The sequence below is a fragment of the Bubalus kerabau genome, chromosome 7, assembly GCF_029407905.1.
Source record: "Bubalus kerabau isolate K-KA32 ecotype Philippines breed swamp buffalo chromosome 7, PCC_UOA_SB_1v2, whole genome shotgun sequence".
Lineage (NCBI taxonomy): Eukaryota > Metazoa > Chordata > Mammalia > Artiodactyla > Bovidae > Bubalus > Bubalus kerabau.
This window is the reverse complement of record NC_073630.1, coordinates 119547279-119564357: the sequence shown is the minus strand read 5'-3', so window position 1 is coordinate 119564357 and position 17079 is coordinate 119547279. Positions and strand designations below refer to the sequence as shown.

The 17079-nt window shown below is 54.6% G+C and overlaps 1 protein-coding gene across 1 annotated transcript in view; it reads left to right on the top strand.

The window, feature by feature from the left end:
• The window catches only part of RGS12 (regulator of G protein signaling 12), a 116089-nt gene that overhangs the window by 31309 nt on the left and 67701 nt on the right, over positions 1 to 17079 (top strand). The window contains exon 3 of the mRNA XM_055589233.1: positions 10096 to 10212. Within this exon, the coding sequence (XP_055445208.1) occupies positions 10096 to 10212 (117 nt within the window). The remainder of the gene's footprint in view (positions 1 to 10095; positions 10213 to 17079) is intronic.

Below are 17079 nucleotides of genomic sequence, written 5' to 3'. Positions count from 1 at the left end.
GTGGACGCCTGTTGTTCCAGCACCCTTTGTAGAAAAGACTATCATTGTTCTCTTGTATTATCTTTGACCCTTTGTCAGGGATCAGTGGTCTGCACTTAGGAGGGTCTTGGACTTCTTTTTAATGTTCTTTCACCTTGAACAAAAATGTAGTGAAAAGGAAGGTGTTGGCTATTGCTGCTTACACTGTAACAAAAGAACGAAGCCCTTGGCGTGGAAGGGATGTCTCCAGAGCTGGGGAGTGGCGACGAAGCGCTCACTGTCTGCAGTCTGCTTTATCTCCTTATTTGACCTGAATGGGGATGCTGTGAGCTCATCATCCTACTGATAAGGAGAGTAGGGTTTATGTACATCCAGCGACTTGCCAATAGTCAGGTGGCATTCGTCTTGCGATGTGACGGACACAGAATTTATCTAAGTAGTAATAAACTGTAGTTAGTGGTACAGTAATAAATAAGTAGTGATAGACTGTGCGTTACTGCGGCTCCAGTCTCTGGAAGTGTGTCCATTGCTCTTTGCCAAGTGGGTTCTCCTCATTTTAGCACAGCCTAACCCCACAGCCCCGGCTGGAGTAGCAAAAGCTTCCAGGGTCCTAAGCTGGGGCTCCTGGTGTCCCTCCTGGCCTGGCCTGAGCTGGTGTGAGGCTTGTCTGCATCAGCAGAGGACAGGCCAGGAAGGGATGGAGGCCGGAAGTGCCAGAAATGCCAAGAGGAAGAGGCGTTAGGCGTGGGAGGGGGAGATGCCAGAGATGGCGGAAGGTTGGATAGGTGGTGTCCGGAATTGCTGTCAGTTCGTCTCCATGGAGACTGTGGCTTCAGTGTCTTACTCTGGGCAGAATCAGGCTGCGTCCTCAGGGTCCGGCCAGGAGACAGAAAACATGCCTGCGATTTGAACAGGGAGAAGTTATCAGGAAGAACCAGACGAGAATTGGCTCACCTCCAGGGGAGTGCGAATGGAACCCTGCGGAGGAAGCAGCGGAGGGGGCAAGGGCAGAGAGTCAGAGCCCAGGGGGCGGGCCCGCGGGGCGGCGCTGGCTGCTGGGGAGCAGGCTGCCCCTGGGCAATGGCCCTGGGAGAATGTGGCCACACTGGCACCGCGGGAACCAGCACGGCCCTGCAGGCAGAGTGCTGTCCACACGACCCAGCTCCAGCATCCGACGCCGGCGAAGAAGGTGCTGAGTGCTCAGTGCTGAGAGGGAGAGCCCGGGATGCTGGCCCCGCCCGGCCTCTGTGCCCGCTGCTGCCCTCCCCCCAACTCCGTCCCCACACAGAGTCCTTGTGTTTGCTGATGTTCGTGAAGTGGCTTTTCCGAGTGAATCTGGTCCAGGGCCTTCTTCGTTGTATGTGGCCTCGAGGCCTCGGCATGTTTCACGTAGATGTGAGTGGCTGACTGCGCGGAGGTTCTCCCGCGTGCCTGGAGCTGGTCAGTCTGGGTCTTTGCAAAGGGGCCTGGTGCGCGTGGAGCCTCGTCACTCAGCCGGGCACCTGTCCCCTGCCTGGGCCTTCGCTCTGACAGGCGGGCTCTGCCCTGCCAGCACGGCCCTGGGAGGGCACAGCTCTCCAGGGCCCCGAGGAGCTCTGCATGCCCCAGGGACTTCTCACCAGCTTCTTTTCAGCCGCCTCTGCTGATTGTGCCCCTGAGCGGGTAGCCTGTGACCAGTGGGGGCAAGCAGGCCTGACCCCAGGCTAGGAGCGGCCCCCGAGGGGTGCGTGCTCTGTCTCTCTGTCCCCTCATGATTGCCTCCATGTCATGCTCAACAGCTCTTTGTGTTAAATGTTCCCGTTGGAACTCCTGGCACACAGCCTTTCTATTCTGTCTGCACGAAGGAAGCCAGCTGTTAGCTGGACTCTTATCACCGCCTTTCGTCACCAGTCGGCCCCCAAGTCCTGTCACCTCTGTGTCCAGATGGTCCTCTCTTCATCATGCGGCTTTCCCCGGGCTTGTCGCTGTCTCCTTGTCCTGTGTGCGCTGGCTCAGCCCAGCTCTCGGCTTTCCGGGACCCTTTCTGACTCTTGCCCGTGCAGGCGGACACCTCTCAGGCATCCTGAGGCCAGTGTCTGAGGTCAGCTGCCCCAGAGAGGCTCAGGTGATGCAGGAGGGGAGGCTTTCAAGGGTGAGTCATTTCCAAACTGGCAGCAGTGGTCGTCACCAAAATATGATTGAATAAAATGTACTTGTTGACAATGGAGTGAAGACTGATGTATTTTCACACGGTAGGCTACATGCGCTCATTTACAAGTGATGGATCTCAGTCTGTTACACAGGACTTCACGTGGCGTGGCCTGAACCCATGGGGCTGTGCTCTGCGCTGGTCGGCCTGGGTGGGCTGCCCAGGGCCGGTGTGGAGGCTCCCCCTTCATTAGGAGCCGTGTTCCCAGTCGTGTTGTTTCCATGGTCCCACGTGTGCCTGTGCTTGAACTTGAGGTTGAAGACAGCCGCTCCGCAGGGGTGAGACAGCGGCTGTCCACATTCCAGCCTGCAGGGGGACGGAGTAGGGGGCGGGAGGGGTCTGCAGGAGTGGGGGGCGGGGGTCTGCAGGAGTGGGGGGCAGGAGGGGGGTCTGCAGGAGTGGGGGGCGAGAGGGGGGTCTGCAGGAGTGGGGGACAGGAGGGGGGTCTGCGGGAGTTGGGGGCGGGCGGGAGGGGGGTCTGTGGGAGTGGGGGGCGGGAGGGGGGTCTGTGGGAGTTGGGGGCGGGCGGGAGGGGGGTCTGTGGGAGTGGGGGGCGGGAGGGGGGTCTGCGGGAGTTGGGGGGCGGGGGGGTGGAGGCCAGGCAGAAGCTGCGGGGACCCTCTTGGTACTCCTCATGGGCCCGGCCTCGTGGCGTGGCTGCCCCTGCTGCAGGGGAGGCGGGTGTGCAGCCAGGTGGGATGCGGTGGGGGGAGCGCCACCATGGGGACGGGCCTCACTGTGCAGGGAGCGGAAAGCTGGGCACACACGCATGTTTAACATGGTCCCGCTTTTGTGTAAAGCATTTCAATACCCCTCAAATAAACGTATGCATTTCAAAGCACACACATATTTATGTGTAAAACATAGAAGAAACGGAAGGGAGACACTTAGTCCTGGTCACCCAGGGTGGCAGGGGAAAACTAGGAGGGTCCCGGACGCTAGAATTTTATTTTTTTGTTGTTTTGATTTTGTATTGCGGGAATCTGAACATGTTTTATTTAACTAAAAAGAACGCATTTGAAGAAAAAACTTAAAATTATTTTAGTAATTCTTTATTTATTAAGATCAAAGTGAGGGTTGGTGCTGGAAGCAGTATCGGTACTTCTGTGGCTTTGCTAAGGACAGGCTCATGTGTCCTCCTGTGAGGACAGTACGGGATTCAACAGACTGACCTCTCTTCTAGTACAATGAGAGGAAGTTTTAAAATAGACTGTAAAAAAAAACAAAGTCTAGAGAATACTGAAAAGGCTGGGCGAGGCCCCGTGATTTAACTGCCTCTAAAAAGAGCGGCTTTGATCTCCCCTCCTTGTAAACAGCGCCCTTGCTCAGCGCCGCCTGGCTCTCGGACAGTCAGTGGTGGAACGATGGGGAGAGTCAGCTGGTCTGGGAGATAACAGGGCCCGCCCGTGGAGGTGCCCTGCCCCGGGAAGGACGTGGGGACGCGGGGATGTGGGCACTCGGGGACGGGACGCGGGGATGCGGGCACTCGAGGACGGGACGTGGGGACTCTGGGACGGGACGCGGAGATGGCATGCGGGGACGGCATGCCGCAGGGATGGGACGCGGGGACACGGTGGGGGGCTGGACGCCGGGACAGCACACCGGGATGGGACGTAGGGCCCCTTGGCTTTCTGCGCTCGCTCATCCCACACGAGGCGGTCCTTCCGACCTTGTGCACCCCGTGCTCCCCACTCCGGAAGGGGGAGAAGCGCTCGGCCCCTCCTGGACCCGGCGGGGCAGGGCTTCCAGAGGAGCTGGACACAGTGTGGAGCACAGAGACGGGAGGACACCCAGGTGGAGCAGACGGGCAGCAAGGGACCCTGCACGCCCCCAGTCAGGTCCAGGAGCTCAGCAAGGCCTCACCACGCAGAAGCGCGCTGTGTTCCCGACAGCCCTGCGCCTGCTCCTCTTAGAGCTCAGACTGCCCCGCACGCTTGCCAAACTTGCCTTTGTGAGGCTCCTCCACGTTCTGCCAACCTGTTAGGGTAAAGTGGCATCTCGCTGTGGCTTCAGTTTGCATTCCCTTGATCACAAAAATGTGATTTCCTCTTTTTTGAGGGGCCTGCTGAAAACTTGGCCCATTTTGCTGTTGGGCTGTCTTCTCTGATTGGTAGGAGTTACAGATTCTGGTTGTTACCCTCTGCCAATTACGTACAGTCCCTGAGTGCTCTCCCAGTGTTCCACGTGCCGTGTCACCAACAGAAGTTCTTGACTTTGATGTTCTCCAGCTTCTCAGCCTTTCTCTCGCACTTTGGATTTAACACATTGACTACTATCCTGAGCTCTGAAAGATTTTCTCCTTTTTTTCCCCTAACATTTTATGGAGGCGGTGACAAGTTAATTTTTCCCTCTATGTGGACAGCTGGCTGGAGCACTAAATCCATGCTCTGAGGGGACCCATGGTGCCCTGTGCCGTGTGCCACGTGTCCACATACGTGTGGGTCTCGGTTCTCTGACCTCCGCTGTCAGTACCTCAACCACACTTTACTTTCAGAACTGTAGCTTTGTATCTAATGTGCCTTGTCTGATCTTGGTGTTGCTTGAGCCTTGCTCTTTTATATAGATTTTATAATCTGCTAATAAATTCTCCAAAAAAAAAATTGCTATTGATTGTTTTATTGGGACAGCATATCCAGGATGAAATATCCTGTATCTTGTCCTATCCATGAAAGTGGTATCTCTCGTCATTTATTTAGATTTTCTTTCAGTAAAATCTTGTACTTACCTTCATAAACATTGTTGACTATATTTATTCTTAGATTATTTGACCAGACTTATTTCTAAATGCCTTATATGTTTTGTTACTATTATTAACGGTACATACATAAAAGCTGTGCCTGCCATCATGTAACATTTAAAGGTGCAGTGCGTTTGCTGCTTTCTACATGCAGCTGCCCTGCCAGGGTGACTTCTGTTCCTGCTTGTCAATACTTGTCATCATGAATGGGTGTTGAATTTTAGTATTTCTTTTTTGGTTCTTTTGCACTCATTGAGACAATCAAATGGGCTTCCTCATTTAAAATGCTAACATGGTATATTATAGTGAGAGTTTAAATACTGAGCGCAGCTTCGTTCCTGAGATAAGCCTAGCCTGGGCTTGTCTTTATTCACCGCGGGCTCTGGCTGCTGGTGCTCTTGTAGGATTCCGCGTCTGCGCTTTAGAGTGAGACTGGCTTGTAGTTTTTCCTTCTCTCGTTGTTTAGTTTTGGTGTCAAGTTTACTGTAACCTCACAAAGTCATAAAACCAATGGTGGCATTTTTCTCCCCCTTTCTTTTTTCCCGCCCCCCCCTTTCTTTTTGGCGTATTGAATCTTTTATTTAAAAACCTCTGTTAGAGGTGAAACTGTTTTGTCTGTTATACATAGCTACACAAGCCTTCTCTGAATCAGCATTTTCTGCCTTTAATAAACTTTTCCATTTTTCATGTTTTAGGGTTGTTACTGAGAGTGGCAGGTGGTTGGATGTTTACCCCGATGCAGTTTGATGTTCTGAGACTCAGGAGTAAGATTGGAATAAATGAGATCACTGCCGTGTGTGGTCTTGGCTCCGTGGTGTTGCCCTGTGCTGTCTGAGTCTTTTTCCTCAGCTTCTCCTTCCTGCCCAGTCTCTGTCTTTCCTCGGCTTCCCCTTCCCGCCTGGTCTCTGTCTTTCCTCGGCTTCCCCTTCCCGCCTGGTCTCTGTCTTTCCTCGGCTTCCCCTTCCGCCTGGTCTGTGTCTTTCCTCGGCTTCCCCTTCCGCCTGGTCTCTGTCTTTCCTCGGCTTCCCCTTCCCGCCAGGTCTCTGTCTTTCCTCGGCTTCCCCTTCCCACCAGGTCTCCGTCTTTCCTCGGCTTCCCCTTCCACCTGGTCTCTTTTTTGTTTCCAGGCTGTTGTTGGCTTCCTTGCTTTCTTCATCGCCTCCTTTATCAGCTGGAAGTTCTACCCACGCTGTGTTTCTGTCTTTTAAACAAGTGTCTGTTTTCACTCTTGATGACTGCCTGTCTCTTAGACATTATTGAATAAACAAAGCATATTCCTTAATTTTCTGTCTTGATTTGAGTGTCCTTTTGTACACATTCTAACTGTTGCTTCTTGACCCGCAAGCAGGTTTCTCAGGAGACAGGTAAGAGGGTCAGGTATTCCCATCTCTAAGAATTTTCTACAGGTAGACCCTAGTGCTGGGAAAGGTTGAAGGCGAAAGGAGAGGCGGTGGCAGGAGAATGAGATGGAGAGGTTAGATGGCATCCCCAACTCAATGGACATGAGTTTGAGCAAAGTCCTCGAGAGAGTGAAGGACAGGGGAGCCTGGTGTGCTGCAGTCCACGGGGTCGCAAAGAGTTGGACACGACTGAGCGACTGAACAACAAGAAACACATTTGCTCTTTTCTTTGTTGAGCAGGAGACCCAGTCTCGGCTTCTTTCTTGAGAAGGTGATTTGCAGTGAAGAGGGGCCCTTCCTCAGCTTTCACGTCACCCGAGTCACCTCTGCATGTTTGTCCAGGGCCATGTTGGAAGTGGAATTCTTTTGGTTCTAAAGTTGATTGGATATTGGGCTTAGACTTCTTCTGACGGCCGAGTTTGTAGGAGCCCCGTTCGGCTCGTCCCTCAGCCCCGGGGCTGCCTCCTGTGCCAGGCTCGGGGATGGGGTCTGCGCCCTCCTCCCGGGTCAGCTGGCTCACTGCCGGCTCTGGCTGCAGCGGCTGGGGGCCTGCAGTGCTCCCGCTGCCCGTGTCCAGCGTGCGTTTCCTCGCCTCCCCGGCCTCTCCGCCTGACATCAGCCGTCGCCAATGGCCCCTGTGGGCCCGAGTCCGAGGCCAGGGTCCTGCCGCGCCCGCCCCGCATCTGCCCGCAGGCTCAGACAGCTCCTCTTGCTGTGCTGACCCGGCCTCCTGGCACCGCGCGTCCCTTTTGCCCGCTCAGTTCTCTGCTGCCTGGCTGGCGGTTTTTTACAGGGATGCTCTGTGAGGCAGTCAGGGTGGCTTTGCTTTCTGACTGGACACTGCCTGATTCAGCAAGAGAGGTACGTCAGCTGGAAACCTCGCTCCTCGGGGTCTCCTAGGGAACCTTCAGCAGACCTGGCCTCTGCTGGAAGCTAGATGGCCCCGTGCGCTGGGGTTTGTTCCCCAAGTCCTCCCAGAGCACCCGCCGCGTGCCCGGCGCTGTTGAGCAGAGACCCGGCCCTACCCCCCCGGGGCTCCTGGCTTTGTGTCTCCACCTTCAGTCGGGCGTTCCTGGCTCTGACCATTGAGACGAGAGGTGGGTTTGGCCCCCGCGGTCCTGAGCGGGCCCTTCTCTGCCTGTGGTTTCTCATCTGCAGCCCGAGGAGGCTGGACGAGCCGGCTCACTGTGTGGGCTACGGGAGGCCCCTCCGCGGGCGGCGGGTGGGCGGCGGCTGGGTTCTGCCCTCACCCTACCGGCTGGCTCCCTCCTCTGGGCCCCGTCTAGGGGGATCGTGCTGAGGTCACCAAACCTCAGCTGAGGCCGGGGCGGCCCTCGGCCTGTTGCAGGAAGGGGGACCCCTACCAGGGCCCAAAACTGGGTTCTTGTCTAACACTCGGAAATGAATTGTCCGAGGAGACACATGTGCTGACAAAGCAAGAGATTTTATTGGGAAAGGGCACCCGGGCGGAGAGCAGTAGGGTAAGGGAACCCAGGAGAACCGCTCTGCCGCACGGCTCGCAGTCTCGGGTTTTATGGTGATGGGATTAGTTTCCGGGTGGCCTTTGGCCAATCATTCTAATTCAGAGTCTTTCCTGGTGGCGCACGCATCGCTCAGCCAAGATGGATGCTGGCAAGAGGGATTCTGGGAAGTGGACGGACACGCGGTGTCTCCTTTAGACCTTTCCCGAGCTCTTCTTATTGGTGGTGGCTTATCGGTTCCGTACTCCTTGCCAGGAGCTCCTGTCATAAAACAGCTCATGCGAATGGTTACCGTGGGGCCTGGCCAGGTGGGCGGTTCCAGTCAGCGTGCCTCCCCCAAGAGGTCTGCATGTGTTCCCGAAGGGAGCACGGAGAGCAGAGGCCCTGCAGCCCCCGCTGGGGAGGTGGGCCTGCTGGGGGCCTGTGGTTCCAGGACCGCCTCCCCCAGGGGGGCTTGCTTATGGAAAACAGGGCTGAAGGAGGTTCTTGAAAGGGTGCGCCGTACTGGGGGGGATGCCCGGGGGTGGGGGGCGGCATGGGTCTGCAAAGGGGTCGCTGGATTCCAATACATCTCACACACAGACTCAGCTCGGGGCATATTTTTTGAAAATATTAGTCAAATATTGCTCAAGAGTATGTCAGTAACTTGCTGGCAAGGCCCAGCAGTGAGCTGGAGTGCGGCTGGGGGTGGGAGAGGGAGGTGGGCAGGGGAGGGGACGCCTTTGGGACGAAGAGAGGAGCCCGTGAGGGCCTGTCAGTGTCACAGAGCCCCGCTGGGCCAGCCCGGGTGCCTGTGCCCTGGAGCAGGAGCGCGGTTGGGAGCACAGGCTCACCCCTGTTGGTGGGTGGCGCAGGGTCTTGGAGACCAGGCCCCCGAGCACACTTGGGCCTCCGGGAGGCAGCGTGGTGGGTCCCAGGCCCGTCTGGGGACAAGGAGCTCTTCTGGGCAACTTGGCTCCTTAGAGGCCGAGCCCCGCCCCGCGCAGCCTCACTTCTTCACGGCTCCGCGGCTGCTCTCTTTCAGGGTGACAGTCCCGGACCCTTGGGGGTCTGGCTCTGGCCCTGCACCCTCACGGCCTGCTTCCCTGCCCCCCGCTGCCCTGGGGCCCATGCCCGGGAGTTCCGTGGGCATCGCATTGCCCAGGGACCTTGGCCGGCAGGCTGGCAGCGCAGTCCCGCCTGGGGTGGAGGCGCAGAGATGAGGATGCGCTTGCGGGGACGTGTCCGCGCCCGGGCTCTTGCTGGGACACGGGGTCTGAGGAGCGCGTGGTGACGCGTTACTGCTCCAGGGACCCCTTTGCTGCTGGTGACGATGAGTCCGAGGAGTCCCAGTCGTCTCTGCGTCCCCTCTCCCTGAGTCAGCTCCGTCCTCTCTCTGCCTCTGTCTCCCTCCCTCCTCTCTTTCCCGTTTGTTCCGGATTTCCTCTCGCTCCAGCTCACACTCTCTGCTCCGGGTCGCTTTTCTGAACCTTCACTACTCAGTGTCTGCAGCACGGCCTTGCTTGGACCTCTGTCCCCGGCGGAGGTGTGTTCAGCAGGGCACGGGTGCGTCTGCAAGGCTGGCGATGCAGAAACTCAGCGCAGAGGCTTCAAGGAAGTGCTGTGCGTTTTGTCTTTGCTCAGGATGCCTGGGGTCCCTCCTCAGGTGCGGAGCGGAGAACCCGAGGTCTTGACGTGTTTAGAAACTTGCAGCTCCTTCTGTGCCTAAAGCTGGTCACTTAGGGTTTCACGTGCCCAGGAAATCGGAGATTTTCAGCTGTGACGCTTTTTATTTTTAAAACGTGACGGCTTATTTGCTGAACCACATTTGGGGAGACGTCTGGCATAATGGCAGTGAATTAATTCTGGTGATTTCCCAGAGAAAGGATGAGATGTGTTGATGGTTGGTTGTTTCATCCACGGGGCTGGTTTGGTCTTCAGACACCAGCTGAACGTCCCGGGACTCTTTAATTCCCTAAAACGCTTATAAAATTATGTGAAAGCACAAACTTTCCGAAAACCAGCCTATATTACTAACAACTTCCTCCACCCGCTCGAGCTTTCCCTGACATGAGCTTGTGTTTTTCCCTTGCCCGTGGGCGGGGGGTTGAGGCTGGGGTCGCCCTCTGGACGCATAGCTGGAGGTGGCCCAGTGAGCACTCGGGGCCCCTGGGTGACCCTTTCCCACTTTGTGCTTTTGGTTGTGGGGACCACGCACCATGAGATTGACCTGGAGGCCTCCCCTCCTCTCATCTCTCCAGGCGGCGCCCTGCATTGGGCAGAACCAGCGTCTTCTCCCAAGCAGGTAACGGGTCTTTGTCTTTGTTCCAGGGCTCCAAGTTCGGGCGGGGCATTGGACTCATGCCCCCGGCTCCGCGCGCCTCCAGCCGGAGGTCCTTCGGGAGGTCCCGGAGGCTGAGCATCACCCGCTCCCTCGATGATCTTGAGGTAAGGTGACTTGAGTGTTTCTTTCTTTATTCTCCAGGTTTTCAGAAATGATACATCTGAATCTCCATTGACTCCCACCCTTGCCTTGCCCCTTCCCTCTCCTGTAACCTTGGCCTTCAAGGCGAGCGAGCGTGCACTCCCAGCCCCCTCCCCACCCAGCCCGCCTCGGCCTCCCCTCTGCCTCTTGGCAGAGTCGTGATAACGCCTGTGCCCTCAGCATGCCGGGCACAGTGTTCTAGACACACGGACCCTATGGGGCCTGTCGTGACCTGTTACTCAGCCAAACTTGTGTCCGTTTGCGCGATGCACAGGAAGGCTCATCCACTGAGTCCGGTTGTGGGGAAGGACCGCGCAGCCTTTCTTGTGGCCCCAGAGGAGGGGAGTGAGCAGCTCATGCTCAGAAGGCCCGGACTCCGGCTGGGCTTCAGGGGAGGGACTCACGGGGCACTTGATCAGCTCACGGGCAGCTCTCTGGTTGGTCGGTGGTGAGGTAACAAGGTGATGTTACTGGAATCTCAGCCATCTGCCTTCTGCTTCCAGCTGGCCTGGGGTCAAGGTGCTGGGGGGCAGCACGCAGTTCACTTCTTCCTCCTGGCGAGGGTTTCAGTATCTGCAAAACAGCTCAAGGACGTGGCCCAGGGTTTTATCTGCAGCCCTGAGGAGAAGCTAAAGGTCCTTGACTTTGTTTTTGGCTAAACTGTTACTATTTTGTTCTGCTTGACGATTCTCTTTCATTTTCGTGCTTTCTCACTTCTCCGGTTGAATCTGCTCTTTGGGACTGGGGGAAAGCCAGGAGGCAAAAGCTTTTCCACACACAGGAGTTGGGGGCACACGAGGGTGTGTCCCGGTCCTGCTCCCTTCCATGCCCCCTTTTAAAGATGTGGTTCTGCGCCACAGGTCCTGACGGTTTCACCTTGTATCGCTCTTCTCTCTGATCTGTAACGCTGAAAAAGAATAGACTTCACTTCTCGAGCAGTTCTTGGTTTACGGAGAAGTTTAGCAGGAAGTACTGAGAGTTCCGTGTGCATGCTGTGCTGGGTCCGTGACTTTTAGCTTCAGTTCAGGCTCGCGTGGAGGCTGCTCGGGTCCCTGACTCTGAGCTTCAGTTCAGGCTCGCGTGGAGGCCGCTCGGGTCCCTGACTCTGAGCTTCAGTTCAGGCTCGCGTGGAGGCTGCTCGGGTCCCTGACTCTGAGCTTCAGTTCAGGCTCGCGTGGAGGCTGCTCGGGTCCCTGACTCTGAGCTTCAGTTCAGGCTCGCGTGGAGGCCGCCCCTGGTGCCGGCATCCGGAAGGTTTGGCTGGGTGGAGGAGGGCGTGCGGGCACCATCACAGTGTCGCATGGAGCGGCCCCTCTGCCCCGAGCCCCACGTGCTCCACCTGCTCACCCCTCCCTACTTGCCTCCGTCCTGGCAGCGTGGTCCTTTAACTGGCTCATTTTGTGTGTTTTAAAATTTTACACAAATGTGATTCTACTACACATCTTATTCTGCCAGTTTTAAAGCACTGCATCACGTTTTCAAGCTCTGCCTTGTGGTCTTAGTTTATTTTACTTGTTACGCGACATTCCATTATGAACAGTTTTCATTCCACTCTGCTGCTGCCTGGCACTCCATGCACGGTCGGGACAGTCTTCTCTGCACAGGTCGTCAGTGGACGGTGGGCGGCAGGGGTCCATGTGCACACCTGTTCAGGGCATCAGGTGGCTGTGACGGGTGTGGCCGAGCCCATCCAGGGTCTGCTCACCAGCGGGACGTGTCCCCCCTGCTCACAGACGCTTGGGACTGTCGAACTGAAGTCTTTCTGTGTCAATAAAATGCCAGCTCATTTTAATTTGCATTTCACTGACTGTGAGTGAGGCTGAGCATTCCATCATGGGCTCTTTGGCTATATGAGTTTTCCCTGTTTTGAATTAGTAACCTATTCATGTCCTTCTAGTTTTTAAATTTTTATTTTATTTAATTATTTAAAAAATAGATTTCATAGTAGTTCTTTACATTTTGGGGACACATCCTTTGTCAGATAAATATTTTGAAAATATCTTTGTGACTTTTTTCTACCTTTGTTTAGGGTGTGTATCATGTGTGTGTATTTTAATTGTAGTAGAATAGAACATTGAATTTACCATTTTAAGTGTCCAGCTCAAGGCAGTAAGCACTCACATCATTTTGAATGCGCCCATGACTCACTCAGTTCCCCTTCCTCCCAGCCCCTGGCACCCACCCCTGCCTGCTCTCGGCCTCCAGGAATCGACTTTTGTGTCTGGTTTATTTCACTCAGCCTAGCGTCTTCACAGCTCACCCGTCCATGTAGCAGGTGTCAGAACATTTTTCCTTTTTGAGGAAATAAAAAGTGAATAGCGTTCCACTGTGTGGACGGACACTTTGTGTTTATCCATCCTTCTGACGATGGCCCCTGGGGTTGCTCCCATCTTTGACTAATGTGGCCAGTGATGTTATGAATACGAGCATGCAGCTGTCTATTTGAGCTCAGTGATGTTTTAAAAATAGACCACAAGATAATTTCTTACAAACTCAATAATAGTTATCTGGAATAAATTGTCTATGAGGTTTCTTTTTGTTTAAAACAGAAAGTTAATTTGTGTTCTGATGCAGAAGCTGGAATCTTTGGCTGTTAGAGCTGGAAAGGGCCTGGACATCACCTCGTTGTCCAGATGAGAAGAGGGACTGATTCTGGAGGTCTTTGGGGGCAGCGGGGGTGCTACAAGGTGGTCGGCGCTTGGTACTGGGTGGTGGGAGCTGAGCAGCTGTGGGGCGGCCCTGTGAGGCCCCGAGGCTGAGACAGGCCCCAGGGCAGGGCCTCGGGGCTCCGGGGTCCTGAGAAGGGGGCCCCCACTGAGCCTGCATTCTCCCTTCGGGGGTTTGGCCAGGTGTCATCTCTGCATCGTCCTGGAAGGATGGTCTCTGCAGGGGCCTGAGCCCCGGGGCCAGCAGCCAGCGGAGCAGCTTGGGGTGGTGCAAGGTCTGCTTCTGGACACGCGGGAGCAGTGTGGGCCCTGTAGTCAGCGCTCACTCCTCTTTGCGATGAACATCCTGGGGCCGGCCGGTGTCCTCGGGGCTGACCGAGGGCCGCCCTTGTTCTCTGACTGTCCCCAGTTCACAGACGAGAACCCAGGTGCAGGGAGAGAGTTCTAAATTTAGGTCCTGGGGCGCGGAGCTCGCGGTCTCCCCCCACTTCTGAACCTCTTACTTTTGTCCCAGTGGTGCGTTACAGACGGGATTGAGTCTTTGCGCCTTTCTGCCTGAAGACTTCAAAGTGTAGAAATGATGTTGGTCAGGCTGTTTCTAAGGAAGCCTGTCTGTCTGTCCTTCCCTCTGCCCCACACCCTTCCGCGGGAGAGCCGGGCAGCCTTGGGGCCGTCTGCTTGCAGCCTCCCAGCCTTGTTTGGCTCCTCCCAGGGGCACTGGCTTTCGCCTCTTGCGTCTGGGTCCTAAGCACCCTGGGCACATTAGAAGCCCCACCAGGGCCTCTGCGTCATCTGCCACCAGCCCAGCTCCTCCACACAAGGCCAGGTCCAAGTCCACTTCCCGGGCCCTTAGGTCTCCAGTGTCTTGGGCTGGGTCTGCTGGGAGAGGCCAGCCAAGGACTGTCTAAACGCTAGGGTGAGCAGCACGACCCAGGAGGGACTGCTCAGAACAGAGCGATGAAACCGTGAAAGTACAGGTCCGTCCAAACGAGCAGTGACCGTGCAAAGCAAGGATAGCTGTGTTTGGTTTGAAAATACACGAAATTAAATTACAGCACAGCAGGCTGAGCGCTGGGAGGGGTGAATGGAGGTCAGGTATTTCTGGGTACCCACTCCACTAGGAAGAGGATGAGGGGTGATCAGAATTTGATTTTTATAAGGTAAGGATGCACGTAATCTCCAGGGTAATATAAGACAGTAAAGTAATAAATGCACTTTACATTGTCAAAAGGAAAACATGGAATAATGAAAAATATTAAATTTGAAAGAAGGTGAGCCAGGAGGAAATGGGAGACAAAGGGCAGAGGGCAGGAAGGACAGACAGGCAGCCTCTGGGGGGGTTTCAGTCCAGCCATGCTGCTGTTGGGTCAGCGCTAATGGGGTCACATAGCTCAGCTAGAAAGGAGAGACTGTGAGGTGGCATCAGAAATCTGGTCGCCTGTTTACGAGGGGCACCTCTAACACTTGGGAGACAAACGTGAGAGAGAGAATGGAAGAGGAGACGCCGCGGTCCTGACCAGACGATGGAAGAGGAGACGCCGCGGTCCTGACCAGACGATGGAAGAGGAGATGCCGCGGTCCTGACCAGACGATGGCAGTGGAGCGGTAGTGACCGCAAAGCCGTCTCCAGGCAGCACAGCCCTTAGGCGGACAGGGAGCCGTCGTCACGGCGGCCGCAGGGAGCTGCCGGTGTAAATTTCACGTGCATTCTGTTACACAGTCTCCACATGTCTGCAGCAGAAACCCAAAGAATGAGGAGCAGAACCGCGAGTCTGAACCAGAGCAGGTTCACCCTCCCTGCTCAGTGACTGGTGCAGTGGGCAGGGAGAGCTCAGTAAGTAGAGGGTCTGACCAGCATGACCCGCAGGACCCGTGTGTGTGAGGCACCCAGCAAAGGCGTCCTCCACCCGGGAACGTGTAGTGAAGCTGACCGAGCGCTGGGCCGTAAAGCAAGTCTCAGCAGACGCGAACGTCTCTTCACTCGGAGCCTGTCCTCGGCCACAGACAGGTGTGGCGGAAACCAGCAACAAAGCGAAGGTGCCTCACACTCATCGTGAGGTCCAGAGTTTAAAAACGAATCAGTTTGGAAATTAGAGTATATTTTGAATGATAAGGAAGATACATCTAAGCCTGTGGGATGTAGCTAAAAGTGTACGTAGAGGAACATTCATAGGTTCTCATTGCATATGTTAGAAATGAAGAAAAATGGGAAGTCATATCAAGAGCTTAGGAAAGCAGCTGTGATGCAGAGGCAGTAGAAGCTGGACAATGACGCAAGCCAAAGCAGAAAGGAACGAGACAGGAAGCTGGCCAGCAGACCAACAAAGAATCGCTCAAGAGGGATTACTTCCCAGCTCGTTGGGTGAGGCCTCCAAAACCCTGAACCCAAACCTGACGGACACCTGAGAGGAAAGGAGAGCTGTGGGGCAGCCCACTGGTGAGACACGTGAGGGTCCTCAGCTACACACGTCACTGGGTCCAGCCTCATGTTTGTTCTAAGGACACAGTGTTTTTAACATTTACAAATCAGTCATGTAATTTACCACATTAACAGAGTAAAGGAGAAAAATCATGTATCATCTTAACAGAAGCAGGAAAGACATTTGGTAAAATTCAATATCTGTTCATGGTCAAGAAAAAAAACCCTTAAAATAGGGATTAAGGGGAACTTCCTTAATTTGATAAGGGTATTAAAAAAAAAACCCATCATATGCTTCAGACTTAAGCTTTCCCTTTGGGATCAGGAATGAGGAAAGATATCTGTCACTACCATTTCAATTTAAATGTTTTCTGCAAGTCCTGGTTAGTGTAGAACAACTGAAGTTTAAAAACTTGCAAAAGAAAATGACAATGTTATCATTCTTGCATGATGAGGTTGTAACATGGAAAATCTGAAACAATCTATGAGTTCATTCTGAAAATTAATGAGCGATTTAGGAAGATTGCTGGATAAATGGTCAAGATACAAAAGTCAGCTCTGTGGGGACTTGCGTGGTGGTCCAGTGGGTAAGAATCCATCTGCCAGTGCAGGGGACGTGGGTGCCATCCCTGTGGCATATGGAAGGACCATGCCACAGGGCAGCTAAGCCCATGCACCACAGCTAGATGCCCGTGCACTCGGGAGCCTGTGCTCGGCGACACGAGAAGCCTGTGCACCGCAGCCAGACAGCAGCCCCTGCTCACTGCAAATAGAGAAAGCCCATGTGCAGCAGAGAAGACCCTAACCTAAAAGGAGACCCTAACCCTCAGTCAATTAAAACAATTTTAAAGTCAGTTGTAGATACAGTTAGAAAATGATGTATAGATTGGATATCATTTTAATGAGAATCCCAACAGGTAGTTTTGTTGAGCTTAAGAAGATAATTCTAAAAAATTTGTCAAAATGCAGACGGTCAAGTGTAGTAGCCAAGACATTCTTGAAGAGGAATGAGTTAGGAAGACGTCCTCTATCAGCCTCCAAAACTTATGCACTTAGAGCCAGGGAAGACTAAGTGTCAGTACACGGACAGACAGTGGAGCAGGAGAGAGAGCAAGAGACAGAGCTGTGCCTGCGGACATGCCGGCTGCGTGCAGAGCTGGGACGGCATGGTCTTTCAGTGGTGCTGAGGTGAGGACAGGTCTACATGGAAAAATAGGGAAAGAAAGAAGCTGGATTCTCCCACATGCTGTGCAGACAGAGTTAATCCAGCTGTGTTGGAAATCTTCCTGGGAAGGGCAAAGCGAGAGTTAGTGGAGGATAAAGTAGACGCTCATCTTCGTGCTGCTGGGAAGGGAAAGACTTTCTAAGCTGAACACAAACTGTAAACACCAGGATGGACTCTGACCCAGTGAATGCTCAGAACCTACCTTCATCCCAGCACCCCATGCCTAGGGTGCCCGGGGGCACATGAGTGCAGTGACTCTCGGAGGCCCTGTGTCCCCATGACGCCCAGCAAGAAAGCAAAACCGGCAAGAGATGCACACTGGCCTTTGATGAGAGATGATACCCAGTGGCAGACCCAGCTCTGGGGGATCCAACCACAGAAGTTGTCAGGGAAGCAAATGGCAGTCCACGAGGTCCATGCTGCAGAATGTCCGATGCGGAAAGAACAGTGGACTGTGCATGTGTTGGTGTGGATGTGAAGCAGCCGGACTCTTGCCTAGTGGGTGTGAGTGTTCGCTGTT